This window comes from Ochotona curzoniae, unplaced genomic scaffold (genome assembly GCF_017591425.1).
Source record: "Ochotona curzoniae isolate NIBS_2020 unplaced genomic scaffold, NIBS_Ocur_1.0 contig_2927, whole genome shotgun sequence".
NCBI lineage: Eukaryota > Metazoa > Chordata > Mammalia > Lagomorpha > Ochotonidae > Ochotona > Ochotona curzoniae.
This window is the reverse complement of record NW_024465654.1, coordinates 2,247,808-2,270,657: the sequence shown is the minus strand read 5'-3', so window position 1 is coordinate 2,270,657 and position 22,850 is coordinate 2,247,808. Positions and strand designations below refer to the sequence as shown.

Sequence of the window (22,850 nt, the reverse complement as noted above, 5' to 3'; positions counted from 1 at the left end):
TTTAAGCTCTGGTCAATATACGCATGTGTAACGCAAGTGAGAAACATGAAACAGGCAGAAGAGAGAGGAGAGAAGTCTTTTCCACTCAAAAGAGAAATGAGAGCTGGCAATCATATAAATGTTGGAAAGTGGAGCCTGATCCTCCATGTGTCTCTTTAGGGCGGGGATTTGGTAGGACAACACTGTCGTGGTCTTGCAGATTACGATTGAAGTGCAGGTTCTACAGCTTTGGAAAGTTCTTTAGGAAGATTTCCCTCCGCCTTGGCTGAGGGCAGGAGGAAATCTTGGATAAATGCCCAGCTTTCTAGAAAGTAGAAAATATGAACATGTGAGAAAGGAAGGAACGTTCTTGGGGGTTTCAATTAGCGAAGATTTGGGTACGTGCCTCTGTCTTTGATGTGTATGAATGCTGCTTCGTCAGCGTGTCATGTCCACGGAATGAGGCGGAAGAGACAAGTTCATGGCTTTTGGCTCGCCGTTTGGCTACTGTGTTCTTTTAGAACTTACACCAAATACTTTCTCAGTAAATATGAATTCTAGAGGACAGAACCATTTTTTTTTCATTTGTGCATATATTTCTTCTAAACCAAACACACTGTGATATTTATTTATTTGAGATTAAGAGAGACACAGAGAAAGAAAAAGCAGTTTGTCAACATCCATTAGTTTACTCACCCCGTGTATTGTACAGGACTGGGCTGAGTTAAAGCCAGGAGCCAAGAACTCAGTCCAGGTCTCTCCTGTGGGTGGTAAGAACCCAATTACTTACTGCCTTCCAAGGTGTGCCTTAGTAGGAATATAGAGCCAAAGACCAGAGCATCAAGACTTGACCCCAAGCACTCTGTTGTGGCTTGCAGGTGACATAATTACATCTTCACCTCTGGGCCTATTTTTCCTACGTATATTTTACTCAAATTCTTAGCTTTTCTGAGGGTAGACACAAACACTCTCAGTTGCTAGGAATAGCAAGTAACAATGAAAAGAAACACAAGATCCCTAACAATGACTGCTAGTATTTCCTACCTAAGGCACTTAGCCTAAGACCTGCCTTCTCTCTGTTGACAGGAAAGAAGTGCCTGCATGGAGAAGCTGTTAAATACATACCAATAGCAGACTGGCATTCTCCTTCTGCACTGTAGTCAGGGGACCGAACAGGAGCAGCCACTGAAATAATGTCCTCCAGTGCTCTAATGTGATATAGAAAGACTTTCCAACTGCATCTCGTCAGTTTCTCTGCTACGCCTGGCAGGTGCCCACCTGCGGCCAGTGTGAAAGCCTTACTCTGTCCAGACACCTTCCACCGGGGAGCAGCAATTCCCCGCCTACCCCTGCCAGGCCTACTTTAGAGACTCTGGAGATGGAAAAACGAAATAGTTCAAAGGCAAGCAGTAAAATAAGGAGTATTATGTGCTTTGAAGCCAGCTCTGTAACTAATGCCACAATATGAGAAATGCAGTTCAGTTGCATGGTCTGGCCTCAGACTGCCCCCACTCACGTGCCCCAGGCTCCTGGGGTCCGGCACACTTCTGCCAGCTGCTTTCCCAGGAGGAGCCACATGGTTTTCAACACAACAAACTCCACAGTACTGCTCACAGGCAGCTCTTTCTGCAATGGCTTTCTACACAGCAGGCAGAATGGCAGAATCAGGTCTTGTGCTCTGCATCATCTGAGTCCGTGGATGGCTCTTTTCTTTCCTCTCTCCCTCTCTAAACACCCTCCTTTTCCATCTTTGTGCAAAGTTGACTTTTGGATCCAAACTGCATAGTGTCCCTAAAACACACTGCACCATGTCACCACTCTTTGCTAAACTTAGACCCCAGATTTAGCTCCAATATATGTTGAAACAAACTTTGAAATGGGCCTTATTATTCAGAGTGAAGGTGTGTGTGTGTGTGTGTGTGTGTGTGTGTGTGTGTGTGTGTGTGTGAGTGAGAGAGAGAGAGAGAGAGGGAGAGAGGTGGGAAAGATCAGGTTTGTTATTGGGCATGTCTTGAGATGGACAGAGCAGACAGAAATCAATTCTTCTCCTGGCAAAGTGTCCCTCCATCCTTATTTTTGCTTAACGTACCAGATCCCATCCCAAAATAACTGTGATACACTCCAGGATATACAGCCAGTAAGATGTCATAAACTTTCTGCTGTCTTTTTGTGAATGTGATAAATATTAAATTTCAAGACATGAAGCAGTCTCCCTGTGGAGCCGTCAAAGACGGTCTGCTCTCCTCAGATACAGTGGAATCTGGCCATGGATCTGAAGTTTAAGAACAAATTCGAACCTTGTCAGGTATCAGGGAAGAAAGGGATATATGGCTCAGAGGTTGACGTGTTGTTCCTTTTTGGCCCCACGTAGGGTTTTGGCTTCTTAAAAGCAGAACCAAGCGGATTGGAAACTTCCAGGAACCAAATTTCCGCCTGGGAAGGTCTGAGGTGTGATGGACAGTCACCATGATTTTGGTATGAGCCCAAAGGATATAGTAGAGCAAACGCTCAGAACCTTCCAGAGAGAGTTTCAGAGACATGTCATTAAAAAGGGACAAAGAAAGTATATGGAAATGACAAAGGGGTAACATTGAAGGAGTTATTTTAACGAGCAAGTGCATCATACAGTCGGAATCAGAATCTTAAGTTTCCAAGCTGTCCATCTGTGAGTGATATGGCTTGCAGGATTCCTGTTAAATCCTGTGTGGGGTGGGAGGACTTCCTTTATTAAAATTTTTAATGGTCACTGAGATAACCAGAATGGAAACTTCTAGGAATAATGGGTTCCTAGGAACTCTTTTTAGATGTTCTATCCCCCTCATCTTTTTGGAGCGACCCACGCTGTTGATCCTAATGTGCTTCTCTGGATTTCTTGGCTCCATGACCTCATGGTTGGCCTTTTATCCCTGTGGCAGCTCATTGATTGTCCACTGACGGCTCCTTCTGCTCCTGCATTCCCATCCCCAGGCTGTTAAGATGACTCAGGGATCTTTCTTTCTGTGTCTTTTAAAACTTACTGATTAATTGATTTGGGGGAAGTGTGATAGAAGGATGGAGAGAGAGACGAAAAGAGTGAGAAGGGACTCCTGAAATGGTCACACTGGCTGACCACTTCAGGTCAGGACCAGGACCAAGCCAGGAGCCTACACTTTGTCATTTGCTGCTGCTTTCCAGGGCACATTAGTAGGGGGCTCAATTGAAATCACAGCAGCTGGAATTCAACCTGGCCTTTCAATGTGGGCTGCTGATGATGCAAGTGGAAGCTTAACTCACTGCACCGGCCACCCCCAGGGCTCATTCTTGGCCATTTACTCTATCTGTAGACCGTATCCACTGCCAGGGCTTTAGCTGCTATCTCCATAAGGATGCTTAGGCCTCCAGGGATCTCCAGCCCAGATCTAATTTCAGCACTCCAGAGTTCCTTCATTTGCTCATTGGATTCCTAGATACCTACGTACAGTAGCATACTTTGTTGTCTCATTGGATTTCTCCACCTCTTCATGCACTAAATGGATCCTCTTCCTTTTTCTCCTTGTCAAAACTGCCTCCTTTGTAGTATTCGATACCTTAGAAAACTGTGCCATGACAGACACATGCGTCCGAAGCCTGGGGAAACAGCCTTGATTCCTTTTTCTCCTTTCCCTTCCCTGTGTGACCTGCTACCATTTTCTTAATTCCATCTCCTAAGCATATCTTAACTTTGGCTTCTCTTCATGTCCATTGCAGCACCCTAGACTGTGTCAGCATCATCTGCCCCCTAATTCACCACATGGAGTGGCTGTATCAATGCCATGAGCTTATGCTGTATTTCAAGTCTTATCTTAATTATTTTAGCTCTTGCGCTCCATGGTCTAGGCATTTTGTCATCTGCCCTTCCTTCTGATGAGCCATTCTCACACTTCCCTTTGTGTGTTATAGCATTACCCATTTCACTGCTCTCCATCTTTCCCGCTCTTTTTTCTGTCCTCTTTCATTGTTAAATTTACACTCTTACTTCAGAGCAGGTTCAGAGTCTCTGGTTTATATTATCAAAATCACTGCTCTGTGCAGTTTTGTGTCACTGAGAAAGTTGAAAAGGCTGCACCCTCTGATATATTTTAGCATTCAATATTAAAAATGGTAATTGTTACGGGAGCAACAAGGTGGCTTTAACAGGCTAATCCTCCACCTGCAAGTGCCAGCATCCCATATGGATGCTGGCTGATTCATTTCCAATCCAATTCCATGCTTATGGCCTGAGAAGGTAGCTCAAAATGACCCAAGTCCTCAGGCCCTTGCATCCATGTAGGAAACCTAGGAAAAACACTTGGCTGCTGGCTTCAGACTGGCTCATCTATGGCTCATCTATTGCACACATGGCATTAATAAAGCCACACCATGTAGTAAATTAGGGGACAGATGATGCTGACACAGTCTAGGATGCTGCAATGGACATGAAGAGAAGCCAAAGTTAAGATATGCTTAGGAGATAGAATTAAGAAAATGGTAGCAGGTCATGGCATATTTAAAAAGTGAATCAGGGAGTGGAAGATCCTCTCTCTGTCTTTCCTTTCTGTAAATCTGGCTTTCACATAAATTAAGTATTTAAAATCTAGTAGTAATAATAATTATCTGTTCAATATGTACCATGTTCTGGTTTTGTGCTAGGGACTGTGTGATAACTATTCAAGTGATCCTCATGTCAGCTCTCGGAAGTAGGGCCATTATTATTCCGTATCCCCTAAAATCCTACACAGATCATCTGTTCAGGCTACCTTAGTAAAAAATCAGAGATTGAGCAGTTTAACCAACAGAAATTTGTTTTCTGGAGACAGGGAAGGCCAGGATCAAGGCCTAATGGGGTTCATTTTCTTATGAGGGCCTGCTTTCTGGATTACATGCACACACATGGTCATCTTGTCCCTGTGCCTTCATATGGGAGGGATGAAAAGGAACATGCAAGTGGAAATCTCATACTCTTCTAAGGCCACCAGTGGTAGTCCATGTAGACGCCACCTTTATGACATCATCTTGTAAAATCCTTATTTCCAAAAGCAATCACATGGGAATTGTAGTTGGAGCGCCACAATTAAGTCCATGATGATGGATAATGTTTATTTTGGCCTTAATGATGTTGTTGATTCTACTGAAAATGAAACAGTGTTTGGGAGGGAGTGTGTTTCTGGACACTTCTGTCTCTACCATGAAGCAGGTGGACAGTTTGCTCAGCAAGGGACTGGCTGCATTTCAGTATTAGACAAGATAGGCCAACTCTCTTGTTGCTTATCAAACAGTGGAAAGGAAGCATAAGAAGTTTCTTTGGGTTTGAAGAAAGCTGGTTCACTGTGGAAGGAGTCTTCCATGGTGTTGATAAAGGATTTCCTTTAAGTGTCTTTGGGGAAAAGTGATTTTTTATAAGTGTCTGTCTTTAGATCTAAGAGAGGCCCTTGGTGTCAAAACTTAATTATTTGTACTTTTTTTGTCTTCAGAACTAATTGTGTTCTTCAGGAGCTTGTAGTAACTGGTCTTTTTCCTCTTGTCCAGAAAACTAAAGAAACTATTTCGGAAACTGAAAGATGAGACTGAACCTGGAGAAACTGACTCTGCCCATTCAAAACATCCAGAACAGTGGGACCTGGACTACAGCCTGGAACCCTACACGGGGCTGACCCCGGAATACATGGAGATGAGTAAGAGCCCCTAAGCCTTGCTTCCACTGGGGATGGGTTCAGGTGGGTCTGTGGGGCTGGGGTGGAAGCTGGAGAAAATGGTTGAGGCAACATCTGCTCCATCAAGAACTTACGGTGACTCAGTATATCCATGGAGCAACCTACACCTGAGGTGGGTGTGGCATCAGTGCCCTGAAAGAAAGCTTGCAGTGGTTGATGATCGCCACGATTCCCTTTTCTCCTTGGGCCACTCATTCTTACCTGTCTCTCATGACCCTTTCCATGGCTTCTATCACCAATGAAATCAAGTGAACGCTAATGGAATCTGAAAGTGCAGGACAATCTAGACATGTGTTCCACTCTGATTGTGGAAGGTTGGGTAAGAAGCTAGTTTGGCAGCATAAATACTGAGGATGTTTTGTGTGGGAAGTGAGGAGCAGGTGACTAGTCACCAGGCTGTGGTTGTTTTTCGATAAAAATGGAAGGTATGAGTGCATGTTCATAAAAGCTGAGAGAATGTAACCACTTCAGATGTGGCTTCAAAACCAGGAATTCTTCATTAGGAAAGGGGGCCTGATTTGGACACACTGCCTTCAAAATCTTGGGCTATGGAGTATAATCTTGATCCTTTTGTGGGGTGGGTGTTGAAGAAACCTCTTTCTAAGACTTGGGATTCTTGAGTTGATAGCATAATATACCAACAGTCATGAGCTCAGCTAGGACATCTAAATGCTTACTCAGTCTAGAGATTGTGGAGAAATATCTATCAAATCCAACAATAGAATCACCCAATACCGAATTCAGAGCTAAATATAATTTTATTTGCAGAATCACTTCTGCCCTCTTTGGTTAATCACTTCTAATGGGGAGCCGCCAATACCTCTCTATGTGCCAGGTGCTGGACTCATTATTTCTAGTGCATATGTGTCCTATTCTGTTATACGAATATGTGTAAGTATATATAATAGCAGTGGAGTGCTTGGTGACCGTGAAAGATCTATTCTTGCCCTGAGTTGTCTACAATTCTAAGAAAAGCCCGAGGTTTGTCACCTAAATCAATTCATCAGCGAAGAAAAGTCATTATGTTTGCTTCAGGAAAAACAGGCAAAGAAAATAGCAAGATGTAGTTGATAATGACACGTTGCTGCCTTACGCCTTTTACATTCAGCTAAGTGCTTCTCTAATCCCTTTCCGATGTTGATCCAGTCATTTATACAGAGGTCACTGGCCATATTTCAGACACCCTTCTCCATCTGCTGTCTTCTCACTCATAAATAAAGAACACACAGCTCGAGGTTGAGACTTCCATTGGGGGAGAGAGTTCCAGCAGGCACGTTGGAGCTCTGTCTCCACCTTCATCCTGCAGCCCCAGTTTCTAACCCGTAACCCCATTATCTGGGTGAGTTTTTCTGTGCCTGCTTGTGTGTCCAGCCAGCTATTGGAAAGCTTCTTTGCTAAGAGATTCCTGAGCAATGTTCCCTGGTTCAAGTTGGAGCTCTGTGACTGACCTCAGGTAAGAGGTCAATGTTGATGTATCTTGATCGCCTCATCTGTATGTAACAATAGTATCTACTCTAATTGCTGAGTTTAATCAATCCATACAGGTAGAATGCTTAGAGCAGTACCTGACACATACACAACTATTGAGGGTCGAGTAGTGCTTCTCTTAGTGTCTTGAGGTCCTAGGAAGAGGGAGAATAAGGGAACTGTTGTCTGGTTATGTGTTGTGACATTGGCTATATATCCACTATGTGTTCAAACTTGGATAGTTATGAGAGATAAGAGAGAAAACTGTTAATATTATTAATGACTGGGAGACTTGGTGGCTTTGAAAAAATTCATACCAAGATTATAAGAAGTGAAATTCACAGCATTGTTTGGGTGCCATTTTTAGGCCGTTTTGTTAAATAAGCTTATGATTATACTTACAATTTTTCCTGTTTCACTTAGCATTATCTGAATAAATATTTTCAAGCTATCACATAATGTACTAAAAGAACAGCTACACAACAGCCCCTATAATGAATGTCACTAGTTTATTTACCTACCTTCCAAGAATTATAATTTTCACCCTATTTTCATGCTCTAATGCACATGCACTAGCTTGTATATAATCTTTTCCTTGTTAATATTGCCTCATCAAGATACAGTTCCCATAGGTTCTGTTTAGTTCGGTTCTAACTTAAGGTCATCGTGTCATTCTTGGTTTCATTTTACCAGGTTGCTTTCTGAAAAGAACAGACTTATTTCTCTAGTATAAGAATCTCTTTCCAACAAATGCAAAATCATTCAGTCTCCTAAAGTCATAGACTAGGAAGGAGTATTATCTGCGAATACCAAGCTTGGGGCTCCCAGTCTCCTCGCTCAGCACGTCCCATTCTACCTCACTGATTTGCCTATTCCAGGTTCATTCCTAGCTAACACAGTGCTTCCCCTGTGGGGTCTTCTGGCCAAGCCCTCCTTGCCTCTAAGAATTGTTGTTTGCCTCTCTGTCCTACCATCGTGTTTGGTGGATTACATCTTTCTGAATTATGGTTACATTGAATCTCACCTATCTATTCTTTAGCAGATGGACTCCATTAAACTCTAAAGAGCAGTGACCTCCGATTTCAGCCCTTACCATTTAACCTTCAATTTATCACAAATACGTCTTCACTTGTCTCCCAGTTTCCTTTCCTACTTCTTCTGCCTTTCTTTTGACTTTTCAGAATGTCCTTTCTAGAATGCAAACCAGAGCCTATTCCTTTTGCTGCTTTCAAATAATTTAATGCTGCTGACTTTTAAGAGAAAGTTCACACCTCCCAGTGAAGCCCACAAGGACACTTATGAGCTGACTCTAATTTTGTAATCCCTTCAAAGGCCCATTTATGCCCCAGGGTATTTCAAACAGCCAATAGGAAAGGGAATTAAAAGACAAGTATGTTTAGTGTGAAAACCTTTTAAAATCCATGCATATTTTTTTTTTCTCATAAAATGCATCTTTAGGGACTTACAATCTCATCTATGCACAGATTTCAAATTTTTTTGGCAACAAAATAAGTTTGTCTTTTAATGCCACTTAAATATCATTTACCCTTGTGTGCCTGGCTATCTTGCACTGCTACGGCAAAGTTGGATGGTACTGTCTTTTCTGCCTGCTGAGGAGTACTTTATGACTTCCCTGTTCTCAGGTCCTCTCACCTTCTCTCCTCTGTCTGCATCCTTTCTAACATGTGAGGACTCTGGAGGCAGGGCCCACTGGGTCTTATTCCAGTTTACTCACGACACTCAGCATGGTTCTTGAACAGCGTCAAGAGCCCAACATAAGACCTCTCGAGTGAGAGATCTTTTCTTTAGCTTCCCTTCCTTAGTGACAGAGCACTAGTGATTTTATTTCTTTCTACCCCATGCAAAACGGCCTCCCTCTTCACCATGGACATGTTTATTTCTGTGTAGGCAGCAATTTTCATCTTGCAAAGTCCACTTGGAAGGTTGTTTATGACCAAGGATTCCCTCAAAGAGAAGCCACTGCTGGTTCTAATTTACTGCCTTCAGGGATCAAGTCATCAGTGGACGTGGCAGTGGCATATTCTCTCTCAGAGACATGGCTTTAACTTCAACTCCAGTTGCACACCTTTGCCTTGGCTGTCCCCCATCCTAAGCACTGCAGTAGAGGTGCCAGGCCCTGGAGACTCAGAAAAAAAAACCATGGGAAACCCAGGGCTCATCAGTTGTGTCTGGGTCTGCTGATGAAGACGGATGGGCTGATAGTGACAAGGAGCCTCACTTTTTGCAGGAAAAGTCCATCTCATCACACTTGCTTATATGAGTCTCAGACTTTGCAGCTCAGAGATGTATTTGAGGAAACTATTCTTCTCCCCTTCCTCTCCACCTGTTGTGGCTTGCTCACCCTGCAGATGGAGGCTTCAGAAACCACCCACAGGGACGAAACAAACTCTAGAGTGGTTTACCTCCCAGTTATCAGCTCAGACGTGTTCTGAGCTTCAGACAAGGCAGAGAAGGGCCAGGGAGAGAATCGAATCCATCCATTCAGAGGAAACATTTCCAAGTCGATCTGCCTGGGTCAGTTTTTTTTTTTTTTTCAAAAGTTGCTTTGACTTCTTTCTGTATCCTATGGTGTGTGAATGACTTTGCCATCCTGCAAACCCTGGACGGAGAACTCTCACCTTCCCTGCTCCTTTCCTCTGCTCTCCCCTTCTGCCTCCCATCCCACGCACTTGCAGTGTCTGTGGTCTTCCAGCTCTTCCCAATCCTCTACCTCAGTCTCTCCCACCTGGTGCTTTTTCTGTTCCATCCTCAACCTGGCCACTTGGAGCCACCAGCATCTCTCCTCACCTTGTGCATTCCCTTTGAAGTGTGAAGTTGATCCATTGCTTAAAAGCCTTTAGGGTTTCCCTCCTCACTGAGACCCTCGTGTCCCATTTAAATTTATTGAGCTGTGCGTCCTTTCACACACTCGGTGGTCCAGCCACAGTGAATCCTGTGGACCGTGTTCTACCCACACTGCATATCTCACATGTTTCATGCCTTACTTTCTGTTCCTCTTGCTCTGGAATTCCCTGCATCTTCTCTTGCACAGTTCCAAAGCTGGCTCTTGTGCCAGCTGCTCTGTAAAAGGTTCCCTCCTACCTCTGCCCCTTAGTCCTGTGCCCTAGGAGATATAGGACAAATAGCCTTCTGAAATAGAGGGGCCTGCTAAAACTTCATTTCCTGAGGGTAGTTTCCTCAAATTGCAATGCTTAGCTACTTACAAGGATGGACACCAAAAACACATTAGGTCAACAGGTAAAGGATGATTGAATATAAGAAATTACGAGTGTTTCTGTCTTCACCTTTTCTTTATCTAGGCTGAAACAGGCTCATGTAGCTCAGCTGTGGCCAGTTCTCATGGACTGCTGATGTAGCGACCGTATCATCAGGAGTGCTGCTGATCCTCCTTCCTCTTTCCCAGCCTTCTCTTCTCCTCCTTCTAGTTTCCATGACTCACTCCCCTCCTCTCTCCAGATCAGGCATGCTCTCCCTTCCAGGCAGTAAGCTGGAAGCTTACTCATAGGAGAAGATGCAAAGAGAACTGTTGTGCTGTTCCAAGAAGGCAGTCCAGGGAAAACGTGAGGTGGGAGAGATGACCAAGTCCACAGCAGATATCAAAATCTGGTTGGTGGTGGGCGTTTGGCATTGTGGTTAAGATGCCTTGTCACGCAGGAATATCTCCGTGTAATACCTGCCTCCAGCTCCTGACTCCGGCTTTCTGCTCATGCAGACCCTGGTGTATGGTGGGGGTGGCTTAAGTCCTTACTACTACTCTCCACAGCAGACCTGGATGAAGTTCCTGGTTCCTGGCTTCAGCATCATCACTGCCATGGACCATTTGAAGAGTGAATCAACAAGATGAGAACTCTGTGTGTTCTCTCTATATATTGCAAATGATTTTAACAATTATACCAAAAGAAAAAAACCTCATTGATAACAATGGCTTCTGACACTACATGGATAACTAAGACCTTTGTGCACCTTTGTTCTGAGTAATGTACATCCTGGTCTTTGACCTAAAAATCCCTTTATACCCATGGCTCATTTGATCACATCCATGGCAATGCTGGTAAGATAGTAAGAGCAAAATTTCTCCTTGCCATGCTCTGGGGAGTCAGGTGAGATTTGGAGAAAGTCCAGCTCTGCCTCCAACTAGCAGAAGGGGCTGTGAGAACATCTTGCTGTCACCCTATGCCTCACTTTTCTTTCTTGACATTGTTTGGAATTCCATCAGACAGTGAGTATTTCCTGCCATGATGCAGCTCACATTCTGGAGAAGTTCCATGAGTAATGCCCTGATCTTCCTTTGGAAATGTGAGGTAAAATGGAATCCCTGCCATCCTCACTGTGTTGAGCCCATTTCTCCTTGAGCTTAAACCTTGGCACCAGGTGGCCCCAAGGTTCTTTCCTGAGCCAGTACCTAGATGTTAGACAGCAGCTGCGCTGTGCTCCTGAAACCCAGGGGGTGGAGTGTGCCACTGAAGCTCAGCCCGGTGACTCATTAGCAGAACACAGGCTGGGGCCCCTTTCCTGATTGTTCCATGAGAGAATTTCATCAGGACTTCTAGGAACTTTGGTGTTCATGGAGAGCTAGGATGGCATGAGTTTCCCTCCTGCCTTCTAAACTGCCTAGATCTCTCCAATCACAGCAGAGCCCTTGTCTTGGACTTTGGAACAAAAATGAGAGCTGTGAAACCAAAGCTGCCCACTCCCTCTGGTGTGCCTGACATGGTGATCCCAGGCCCCGCACTCAGCTGTCAGCTTCCTTCCCCTAATGCCCTGGACCACCCATGCAGACAGGAAGTGTGCTGAGCCCCCTCCTTTGTAAAGCTAGGGCTGGTCCTCAGTGGGGAGAGATGTATGGTATTTTCCTTGTTCTAAATTGAACTGGAATCAGGGCCCAGAGGGTCTGGTAGTGGAGGGCAGTGAGGTAGGAGGGAGGGGTGCTGGGGAGAGGCAGCTACCTCTGGGCAGGAGTGGCTGTGGGGACAGGCTGGCCCCAGACAAAGGGAAACCTGAGAGTGAGGGATTAGGCTGAGAAACCTATTTGGAGAGCAGGGAGCTTTCGAGGGAATCTCCAATATCAAACCCTTTTCCTGAAGAGCTTACCAAAGACTGCTTCAGGGTCTCCCCACCCCCATCTCTGAGGGGCAGAAAGAATGTGGGCCCAAGAGCAGGCCAGGGCATTAATCATCACTGCTCCTGACCCTGAAATGGGGCTTCAAAGAGCCTTGGCCACAGACCTCGCACAGCCCAGTTGTGAGTATTCCTCGGGGGCCCAAGGAGAGGAAATTCTTCAGTTGCTCCAACAGAGCTGTAAGCTAAGTTAGCCACACAGTCGCAGCACTTAGACTTCTCCTACAGAGCGGAGTTTGGCCAGAAAATGCAGGCCCGTGTTGAATCCTGTAGGGGCTCTGAAGCCAAGTGCCCCAAGAATCTTGCGATGTTTTATTGACACTTATCTGGCTAAGTAAGGTTTTCTGTACCCCCAAGTCCATGGAGGAGGTGTGCTATCAATGGTGCTGGCAACTTCTTAAGGGCCAGATTCCATCACATCACAGAACCCAGGGCCTGGCCTAAGCAGGTGCTCAAGGCTCACTGGAACAAGAAGAGAGAAGTCACCCTACAATGAGAAACAGTCACGGTGCCTGCTGGGCTCTGCAGACGTCGCTGTTGACCGAAGTCCTGGTATTTTTTTCTGTATTGATTTAATGGGAACTGATTCCCCCACTCCTCCAGTTGGGAAGATTCCTGCCTGTAATTAGCAAATGTTGTTCTCTTATGAGTAGGTTTCCAGAACAATATATACTGATGGACCTGGAAAATTGTTCTGGTAGTTCAGGCAAAATGCCCCACATGCTAGTTCATTACTGTTTTGGCCATGCATTGGGACAGACATATTCCAGAGTCTCAGTGACTCAACATTTGAGAACAAAGAAAGTGTAAAGATCTGGCTTTGGGGATTTGGCTTTTGTTGAAGATCCTACCCTGGAAATGATAGGATAGAAGTGGCCCCTACAGAAAGGAGCAGAAGGCTTCAGATGGAGAGATGACTTAGACCACACCCAGGATTCCTTGCAGCTCTATTATCTGGTTACTGGCAGTATGGATGACACTGCATCATTTTCAAATTTCCAATAGGGGCTGACTGTGGTCATGAGGCAGTATACACTCTGCAGAGTTGTCAGTCGGGAGTTGTGTTGCACAGCATTCCAAGAGCATATGCCACAAGCTAATGGCTTACAAAACCAGAAAATTCCCTTCCTGAACCACCCTGTGTATAAGAACTGAGTCAGTCCACTAGATCTTCAGGTACCTGCCACTGTCTCCACCTGTCGTATAAACACAGTTCAGGCAACATCCAGAGTGTTGCTGCAGTTCTTCTGGGAAAAAAGAATCCCAGACCATGTTCCTCCCTTTGTTTCTGAAGCATATGTTTCTTGGAATGATCAGTCTGAGGGCACTTCAGCCTGTTTATGGAAAAGTACAACTGAAAGATAATTCAGGGGCAGACACGTGGTGCAGCAGTTAGGATGCCAGCTGAGATACTTACATCTCATAGCAGAATGCCTAATTCAGGTTCCAGGCTTTGTGCCCGATTCTCCTTCCTTTTCATGAGCATCTTGGAGGAGTAGGGGCACTAAGTGATGTTTTGTATTTGGGTCCCTGCCATCCATGTGAGAAAACTGGGTTGGGTTCTGGGCTCCTGGCATTAATTAGGCCCAGTCTCAACTCTTCTTTATTTAAACATAAATCCCCACTTTGTTTTTCCAGACTTGCCTGGGCTTTGGTGCAGGCTGTGGTGCAGCACTAGCAGGGCCTAAATCCAGGTAGTGCTGTTCGGTCCTTGCAAGCTTCATGAGATCAATTTCTGACCACCTTGGCTTGTGAATGATGATGTGGCTCATACAGTGATGTAGCCTCACGTATCTCTTGGAGGGCTCATGGGCAATAGGAGCCCTGTGCTTTGGAGCTGTTGCTGATGACAGTGGCTTGCACTGTGTTTTGAATGACAACCTTTCTGATGATCTTATCCTTGGGCACCTGTGGAGCACAGTTAGTGCAGCAAAAAGGGTGCTGTCTTTATCATCTCGCAATCAAGGACCCCAAAAAGCAATTCCAGCTTTTAAGAGCATGTGGGAGGTCAGCAAGTGGGTAGAAGATCTGTTTATCTTTCAGCGTCTCTAAGTCTTTCAAACTAATAAAAACTCGGAAGAGAACATCTGTCTGGGTGCAAAATCACTGAAACGCAGGTATAGTTTCTTTTCATCATATGAGTTTTGCTTTGTACTTGGGAGTCCCTCTTCCCATGCATGGTTAAGTGAAAAGTCAAGACTATGCTTGGTAGTGCAGCTCTCAGGGTCCCATAGAAGTCTAGACAAAAGGAGCCTTGTGCTGAGACAGTAACGGTGAATGGATGGATGGAACGCAGCCTTTTCATTTTAAACTTATGGAGAACTACACTATTTCTCCATTTCTTTTCTTGCTCTATCAACTAAAAATTCAGCTCAGGTTGAACTGACCTGTATGTAGGTCCCCAGAGTTTGTAGATTGATTTTTGGCTTATAGATTTGTACTCATTATGAATGTTTCTCTTTTCCTAAAGTTCAATAAACCCATTTTTTGTTGTCTTTTTTCACAACCCTTTGGGAAGAGGTAGAAGGAAGGGAATAAAGCAAACGAAAGTCTGCCGTGATGACTCGTTGCTGGGGAACGTCCCTCCATCATGATTCGTTTAGTCTCCCTCACGCACTGCATTACCACAACTCCAATGGTGGGTGGGAGGAAGAATGTATGACCCACTGGCCTTCCCACTGCTATCTTGCAGGTGGATAAACAAACGTGAGAAAGCCCATTCATTTGTTCATTCAATAGGCATTTGCTGGAAATTGACCAGCCTGTTCTTAAGACAGAAATCCATAGGTCTCACCAATTCCATTCTTACTGAAGACTGGAAAAGATGGGGCAGGGGGGCAAAAAAAAGAAGAAAAATCAGAGACAAATGTGTATTTCTCATCTGTCCCTGAGTTGCACTGCTTTACATGCAGTAAACTGTTAACACTTGAGCTGTTATTTCAAGCCTGTCCCTTCCTGTTATGACTTCTCAGGATTTCCGAATCAAGCCCGATCCATTTTATAAGCCCTGGCTGACTCCAAGCAGATTGAAAGGGAATTCCACTTATTGTCTTTATTTCCTAAATCAATTGGAAATTTGGATCGGTGGATTTTCAGGAAAGATTTTGTTTACCAACCACGTAGCAAACCATTTGTTGACCCTTCAAGGTCAATGCTTCTGAATTCTGTGAAGCCAACACAGAGCTGCTGGCGAGGGCCCTTTACTCCTGCTTGGGACTTCGCAGCGTTCTGTTCGTGCTGCTGTTCATTGTTGTAATTTCACGATGCTGTCAAGGCGTGTTTACACGTTGATCTTCCCCACCACATACTCAGAGTTCTGGGAATGGTGACACACTCCACTGCTTGTCTAAGTCTGTTGCTATAATGGAATACCTGGGACCGAGTCATTTATAAACAGTAGGGATTTATTTGGCTCGCACTTATGAGGACCAGGAGGTTCAGGAGCATGGCACTAGCTTCTGATGAGGGCCTTCACGTTGCACCAAACCCTGATGAAAGCGCAAGATGGTCATAGAGTGGGGCGGCCTGGCCTTGATAACAAGCTCATTCTCATGCTAAGTACCCTGCAGCTATGAAAGCCACATTAATCTGTTAGCTCTTGTAGGTCTCACCTCTCAACACTGTTGCTTTGGGGATTAAATTTCCAACACATGTATTTAAGGGGAACATGTTTAAGCTACAGCACAACTCATCTTTGTCTCTAGTCGTGAGTGTGGTCCACTCTATGGAATGTAGTCAATAAGTGCTTGTGACGGATGGACCACGAAACTCAAGTTTCTTTGAAGCCTGCTGCTATTTTCTCAGGCAACACAGACCCACACTGGGAACCTGTCTGAATGCCCTTCTCATTGCCTCTTTTATTTGCATGAGCAATCAACACTTGGGATTCTTCTCCACACGAGAGGCCCTGGTGTCAAGTGCAGTTGGTTTCCCTCTGCTCATAGGAGAAAGGGATCACTGGGCACAGCCTTGAAATACAAGCTGGTGAAATAAACAGTGATGACCTTCCCCTGCTGTGCTTTCACATGAGTGTTTATGTTAACAGGCTGTTTCTAGCTGACTCTTTTTAGGAACCACCCCGCCCCCCCTGAGAAGACAAACCCACACCCATGCGTCTCTCAGCTATTCCCTTGTTCCAAAGGGGTCAGGGCAGCAAGGGGAGAGGAAGGAAGGAAGGGGGTGAATACTTAAACTCCCAGTTTTCAGTCCCTTTAAGCAAACTGTGTTGCTGTTACTGAACTACAGGAAGTTAAAGTAAGACAACACAAAGTTGAGATGGACGTTGTGTCAAAGTCTATGTAGGCATTGCTTGTGATGCCCATATCCGATAGATTGCTGGCTTGAGTTCTGTCTACTCTGCTCCCGAGACACAGCAAGTGATGGTTCAAGTGCTTAAGTTTCTGCCATTCATGGAGGAGATTCCATTGGAGTTCCTGGCTCCTGCCTCTGGCCTAATCCCACAGCCCTGGATATTGTAGCCACCTGGAGAGTAAACCAGCAGAGAGAAAATCTCTCTCGCCCTTTCTCTATTTCAGATAAATAAATGAATAATACAGTTTGAATAACTTTCATTTAAATCGTTCTCTCCTCACTATATTTATTAGAACTTCCTTCCAAGGGTTTTGTGCAAATTCTAGCAAGGAGAATTGCAATGTTGAGGTATTCACATTTGATTTCTCCATCTCTCTTCACCCATCACTAAGTGGAATGCTTTCAACTTACATATTTTGTCTTCTTTCCTCTTTGTCACAGCTGGTGAAATAAGTTCATATATATGAAACAAAAGCTTTTAAATGATGGTGAAGACCCCAAAGAGAGTCAAATCTGGGTCCTGCTTTCGAGAGGCTTACCATCCAGGTAGCAAGTCAAATAAACATAATGACATGTGTGAGGCACAATGGGATTACAGTACAGAAATGCTTATGGTACCCAGTTCTGCCTGGGTGAGCTGATGGGGGATTAGAGTGGGGATGGTCTTCCTCGAGATCCTGAAAGGTGAAGAATGGAACACATAATATGCTGAAGAAGTAAAAATGGTTTTGGAATAGCTGGGAAGGAGGCAGAGTTGATCTCTAGCATATGAGCCAAAATATTAGTCATTAGCACAGGACTTGGGCAGGGAGGAAAAGCCTGGAAAATGTCAAGGGTCTGGGGTTATATGTGTGCACATGGAAGGGTAGACATTTTCATTGAGAAAATTAAATAAAGGAGTGTGAAATGAGATACTGTATTCCATCAAGATCTCTCTCCATCCATCTGACTTTCCAGTCTGTTCTGTTATACTGTTTCTAGTTTTTAAGCATATTGTCTTGGAATGTCCTTGCAGGATGCCATCTTGTTTAGTTTAACTCCCCTCCTCCGTGTTAGTTTAACCTAAGCCCAGGTAATCACTGTGATTTTAATTGTCTCCAGCATTAAGCAGCACAGAGCTGGTGGATATTTTGCAAGAGTCTTAGCTGCTGAACTGAGGGGAGGGAAACACCAGCACCAGAGATGGGTGGAGGTACCTGTGAGCGTTTCTGGTCTTTGTGCTTCCAAATCAGCATTTCTGGAGGGAGTTCTTTACAGTGGGTTTTGTAAAGAGTTAGTTGACAATCAACTTACAGATTCCTCCCTAATTGGCTTGGCCAGTTTAATATGTTCTTGGTCAAGGCAGGCTGGCTTCTATTACACAGTGCACTGAGTATTTCCGGTGCTACTCTGATTCCAGTGGGGACTTTGCTGTTTTTGGAAACAGAGCTCAGTGAAGGCTGGTATCGTTATGTCCCCTGAAGTGAACCCAGAAGGCCTCCCATCTGATACAGTGTTTCTGGTCTTTGACTGCAAAGAGCCAGACTTGAGTTTGGCAGTTGCATGCTAGAGGGATATAGGTTTATACTGTTCTTCCCCGTTCTCTTCCTCCCCAAGGCAAAACAAAGCTTTTTTTTTTTTTTCTGCTTCTTTGAATTGAATTCTAGAAGGGCTTATGGTATCCCGTCTGAGCAGGCAATACCTACACACAGAGAAGTTTTTCTTGGTCCAGAGTTGCCTGGACTCCCATTAGAGGAGGAGGCAGGGATGTCTTGTTACACCAGGTCCAATGTCATCGATGTTGACGCACTCCCTTGAGGTTGTCCAGTGGTGATCACACAGCTGTACAACAAAGGAAGGAGACAAGCTATTTTGTTATGGACTCTGTGTTATTGATTGGCGTCATCAGAGAGCATGAAGGCAGTACTGGAAGGTGGTTTAATTGACAGTAGGGCCACCATAGAGCACGTGTCTCTGGAGAATTTGTGAAGGTGGAAAAGCAAACTGATAGGGCAACTGTAGGGGATTGAACTGATGTCTGCTTCTAGAGTTTCTGGGTAAGAGAAAAGAACAAGGGGAAAATTCCATTATGATCGTGGGGGGACATTGCAGTTCTGATTGCCTTTTGCATGACTGCAGCAAGAGCATGCTGTATGTGTTTGCAATCACCCAGAAGTCCTCCCCGTTACTCCTCTTCCTAAACCTTTGCTGAGGCTTTGCAGAGTTTACCAAGTTCTGCTGGGGGAAGGCATTTGGGATAGAAGCATTTGTTCTGTAGGACTGAGTTCATCTCAAGAAGATCAGTGTAGAACACTAGAGGACATATCTATATAGACCTCTATCTGTTCACATACGCAGTTTACAGGTTTGAGGAAACTAGAATACTATCTATTTTGCTTTCCTTGTTCATTCCTCTTCCTTGCTTCCCCCTCTGTCCTTAACCTCTACTCCTGACTCCAAAGTGAATTTTTGAGCAAGACTTCATTTAAAAGATGCAAGAGACTCCTACACTGTGGATTGGCTCCCAGCACTTATTTTTTAAGATTTCCCCCATGTCTCCCTCCCTAATAATCCATATTAGCTAGCCAGCTAGCAAGGCCAGTGATCTAAATGCTATACTTGACAATTCCATGCCTTCTGATGCAAGTGTCTTCCACTGACAGGCACCTGCCAGGACTGCCAAGAACTCATCAAGGGCAATGGCGGTGGATAGGGTTAGGTTTGTAAGAGCTGTGACCCATGTCTGTATATGGAGCAAACTGCCCAAGGAAATATTCTCTTTCTTGTTACTTCCATTGAGTTGTTGTGACTTATCCCCTTGTAAAAATGGCTTTTTTATTTTTCAGTTTGAGTCTGGCTTTTCATTCTTTGAGGATTCTATACGCTTGTCTAAGGAAGGGGTATCACGGCAGTGTGGGCCATCAGTGTGGATAGTGACAGGGGCTTGGATCAGCAAGCACATCCAGTTATGGAAGTGGAGTGCAAAGTGCCCGAATAAGAAATGTGGATTCCATTCAGTCCCATGGGAGTATTTGCGAGTAAGAGATGACAGGATCAGATTCCAAGGGGTGCATGCCATGTGGACAGTAGAAGCCAGGCAAAACTGATGGCCAGGAAACCCAGGAAGAAGCGGTTGCAATGGTGCAGGCAGGGCCTTCTTCCAGCCATCTGGTTGGCACGGGTTGCCTGCATGCCTTTGCTCATGTTGTGTTCATGACTCAAGATGCTTGCTCCCTTTAGTGTTTCCTGGCAACCATGGGCTCATCTTCTAGGACTCAATCACGAGCCCCTTGGGCCTCATCCTGAGCAGGCATGAGCCTTGACTCTGTGTCTGGCACATTCCTCCTTCACTTCTCTCTTGCAGGCAGGAAACCTTGCCGTGGGTCTCTGAGTGCACTTCCCCAAGCCCTGCTCCACCTCCTTGAAGGCGGGGCCAGACCTTTACCTCCTGAAACACTTGGCACGGTGCCTGACATTTAGCCAACTCTTCATAAATGTGTGATGAAGGCTTAGGTTTTTCTAAACAAAGAAACTGCCTATAGATGGGGGGCGAACAGTCCACGTTTGGGAGGTGGCTTTTCAAAGTTACGTCAAGGGTTGGTCAACGATGGCCAGGGGGTCAACTCCAGCTCTCTTTATTTACTGCTTTTGTAAATAAAGTTTTATTGGGACGCAGCCAAGGCCTTGTGTTTATGTGTTGCCCACAGCTGCTTTCACTCTGCAATGGCAGAGGTGAGTTGTTGTGACAAGACCATATGGCCTGAAAATCCCAAAACATTGACTGTTTGGCCATTCACTACAAAAGTTTGCCAGCCTCTGAGTGAGATAAATAGGGTTAATGCCTAGAGGTAAATGCTAATGGAAAGAGGCAAGATTTTTTTTCCCTTTTTCCATTTCTCCTTAACATGCCTACACGCTGTTGCCAAGTAATGGCATTGGTCAGTAGGCCTACAGGTACTGAGGGAGAAATATGTATGCGTTCATGTGGTGCAGGAGGAGAAAAGAGCTCAAGAGATCTCAATGTGGAAGGACCGCAGCTGGAGCTATGAAGCAGATTGTATTTAACTTCCACTTCTCCCCACTGAAATCTCTCATGCTCTCCTCTCTCCTAGTCATCCAGTTTGGTTTCGTCACCCTCTTTGTGGCCTCCTTTCCTCTGGCACCTGTTTTTGCCCTTCTCAACAATGTCATCGAAGTACGACTTGATGCAAAGAAGTTTGTGACAGAGCTGAGACGACCAGATGCTGTGAGAACCAAAGATATTGGTATGTGCCCCATTAAGGGACCATGGCAGCTCCGTGCCCTTCCATCCATTCATCTTGCACTCAACCTCCTCCTACCACCTTCAAGGGTATCAAAAGGGCAGGGGCAAACACATGCTTCTTTTCTCCTATGAGTTGCCTGTCCTCATGTGCCTGGGTCTACTGAGGCCCTATTATGTACCGTACTTGTTCCATTGGGCTTCCATGTGGTGGGCAGGCACCTGTGCCCATCCTAGGTGCCTCATAACTTACCTGCTGAGCATCACCCTGAGTTGCAGCACTGTCACACTGGACCGAGTGTGGAAGCAAGTCAGACGCTCTGCTTTCTGTCTTACAGGAATTTGGTTTGACATTCTTTCTGGAATCGGCAAGTTCTCTGTTATCATCAACGTAAGTGCTCACACTGTATCCCAGTGCTTAGTGGGGAGGCTTCTAGAGAAGCAGAGAGCCAACTCTGGTTCTCTCCCACCCTTTTCCCTTTGGAACTTGACTCGAGACAGCCCTCTGGTTCATAGCACCCACATGCCTGGTAACTGAGCAGGCTGTCACCAGAGCTGTGCAATTTTATTTTTAATTTCATCAAGGAAAAGGAAGATAATTATCCATCAGATTGCATACCTTGGCCTTAAGAAAATCAGATCTTTCCTTAGAGCCAAGAATAATGAGGAAAGAATTTTATGTATCTATCCATCTCTTTCCTTTCTGCTTCTACTCCTGACTTAAACAATACCTGGAACATTGCCAGGCTGTGATTCCTAATTACGGCTCCTTTGGATTGTCAATACAAAGTCTTAATTATCCCAAGGACCCGGACACTGTGAAGGTTAATATAGGACACAGAAGCAGAAGGGGCCTACCTGTTGTGACCTCTTAACTGCCTTGCCACTCATGTCCACGTGGCAGAGGAAATCCCGTTGGGTCCTAGCCAACAGCAGTCTTTTGCATTCTGGATGGATCACAGCCAGGCAGACCCTCCTGTTCCATCTCCCAAGAAGCTACAGCCAGTTCAGCACACACAGCCATCATCCACCTTCCCTTGCGAGAGAAACATGGATTCCGGCTTTGGCTTTAATTCGCCACTGAGAACACACAGAGAAGGAGCGGGAGAGGCAGAGCAAATCAGCCGGCTGCTCTGTGACTGTTTCAAGTAGGAAATGCATATCTTGACTCTTAGAAACAATGTGCAGTTTGGAAGACAGAGCAGTGATTGTGTCTGCTAACAAAGAGACCCTGGGGAGGAACTGCTTTCCCTCTAGAGAAAAGAATGACATGAAGTCTTACCTCCCTGGCTACTCCAAGGTTTGTTTACTTATCTATAAAATGGGAGGTAGCCATTGTGCTCAAAGCTTTCATTCTGGAACTTAAACAGGCTGACAAACAGATAGAAAACAAGTGCACGACAAATTGTAGCTGTGATAACTAAGTGTGTTTTTCATTCTCATGTATAGTTAAGGCCATCCACAGTCCTGTATACATTCAGAAAACAATCTCCAAACTGTTTTTTAAAGGGCTTTAATTGTTGGTGCAGAATACAGTATAAACACCTGCCAACAAGATGGAGGATTTTCCTTGCGGAAAGCACCTCCTGCTTAAACACGTTCATTCAGTTGCGGTGTGGCTTGCTCTGTGGACACTAATAGAGCACTTAGACAAGCCAGATGCTGTGAGGGATATGTGTTGCTTCATCTAAGGACCCACCCCTTTCCCCCTCCAGGCCCTACTTTTCCTAAGTACAATAGATGAAAAAAAAAAATTCTGTTACACAGTGTCTTAAAAAGTGTTGCAAGAGAATGGTCAAATTGAGCTTACCATGCAATCATGTTTTTGGTATTCCTGGCTTTCTTATACCATTGCAAGGGCAGATGCTACATGTCTCTGCCCATTTAATCCAGTGCTCTATTTTGGCATGGCCAATACTAATGCTAATTCAAATGTCTTAGAGGTGGATTCAATTGACAGCCCCAAATGACCCAAGCCAGCTTAGCATCCTCAGCTGCTGCAAACA

At 44.9% G+C, this 22,850-nt stretch overlaps 1 protein-coding gene across 2 annotated transcripts in view; it reads left to right on the top strand.

Moving 5' to 3' along the window:
- The window catches only part of ANO2 (anoctamin 2), a 246,767-nt gene that overhangs the window by 212,315 nt on the left and 11,602 nt on the right, over nt 1-22,850 (top strand). For both annotated transcript variants that reach the window (XM_040979008.1, XM_040979007.1), the window contains 3 exons: nt 5,503-5,648; nt 20,696-20,848; nt 21,183-21,235. In XM_040979008.1, the coding sequence (XP_040834942.1) occupies nt 5,503-5,648; nt 20,696-20,848; nt 21,183-21,235 (352 nt within the window). The remainder of the gene's footprint in view (nt 1-5,502; nt 5,649-20,695; nt 20,849-21,182; nt 21,236-22,850) is intronic.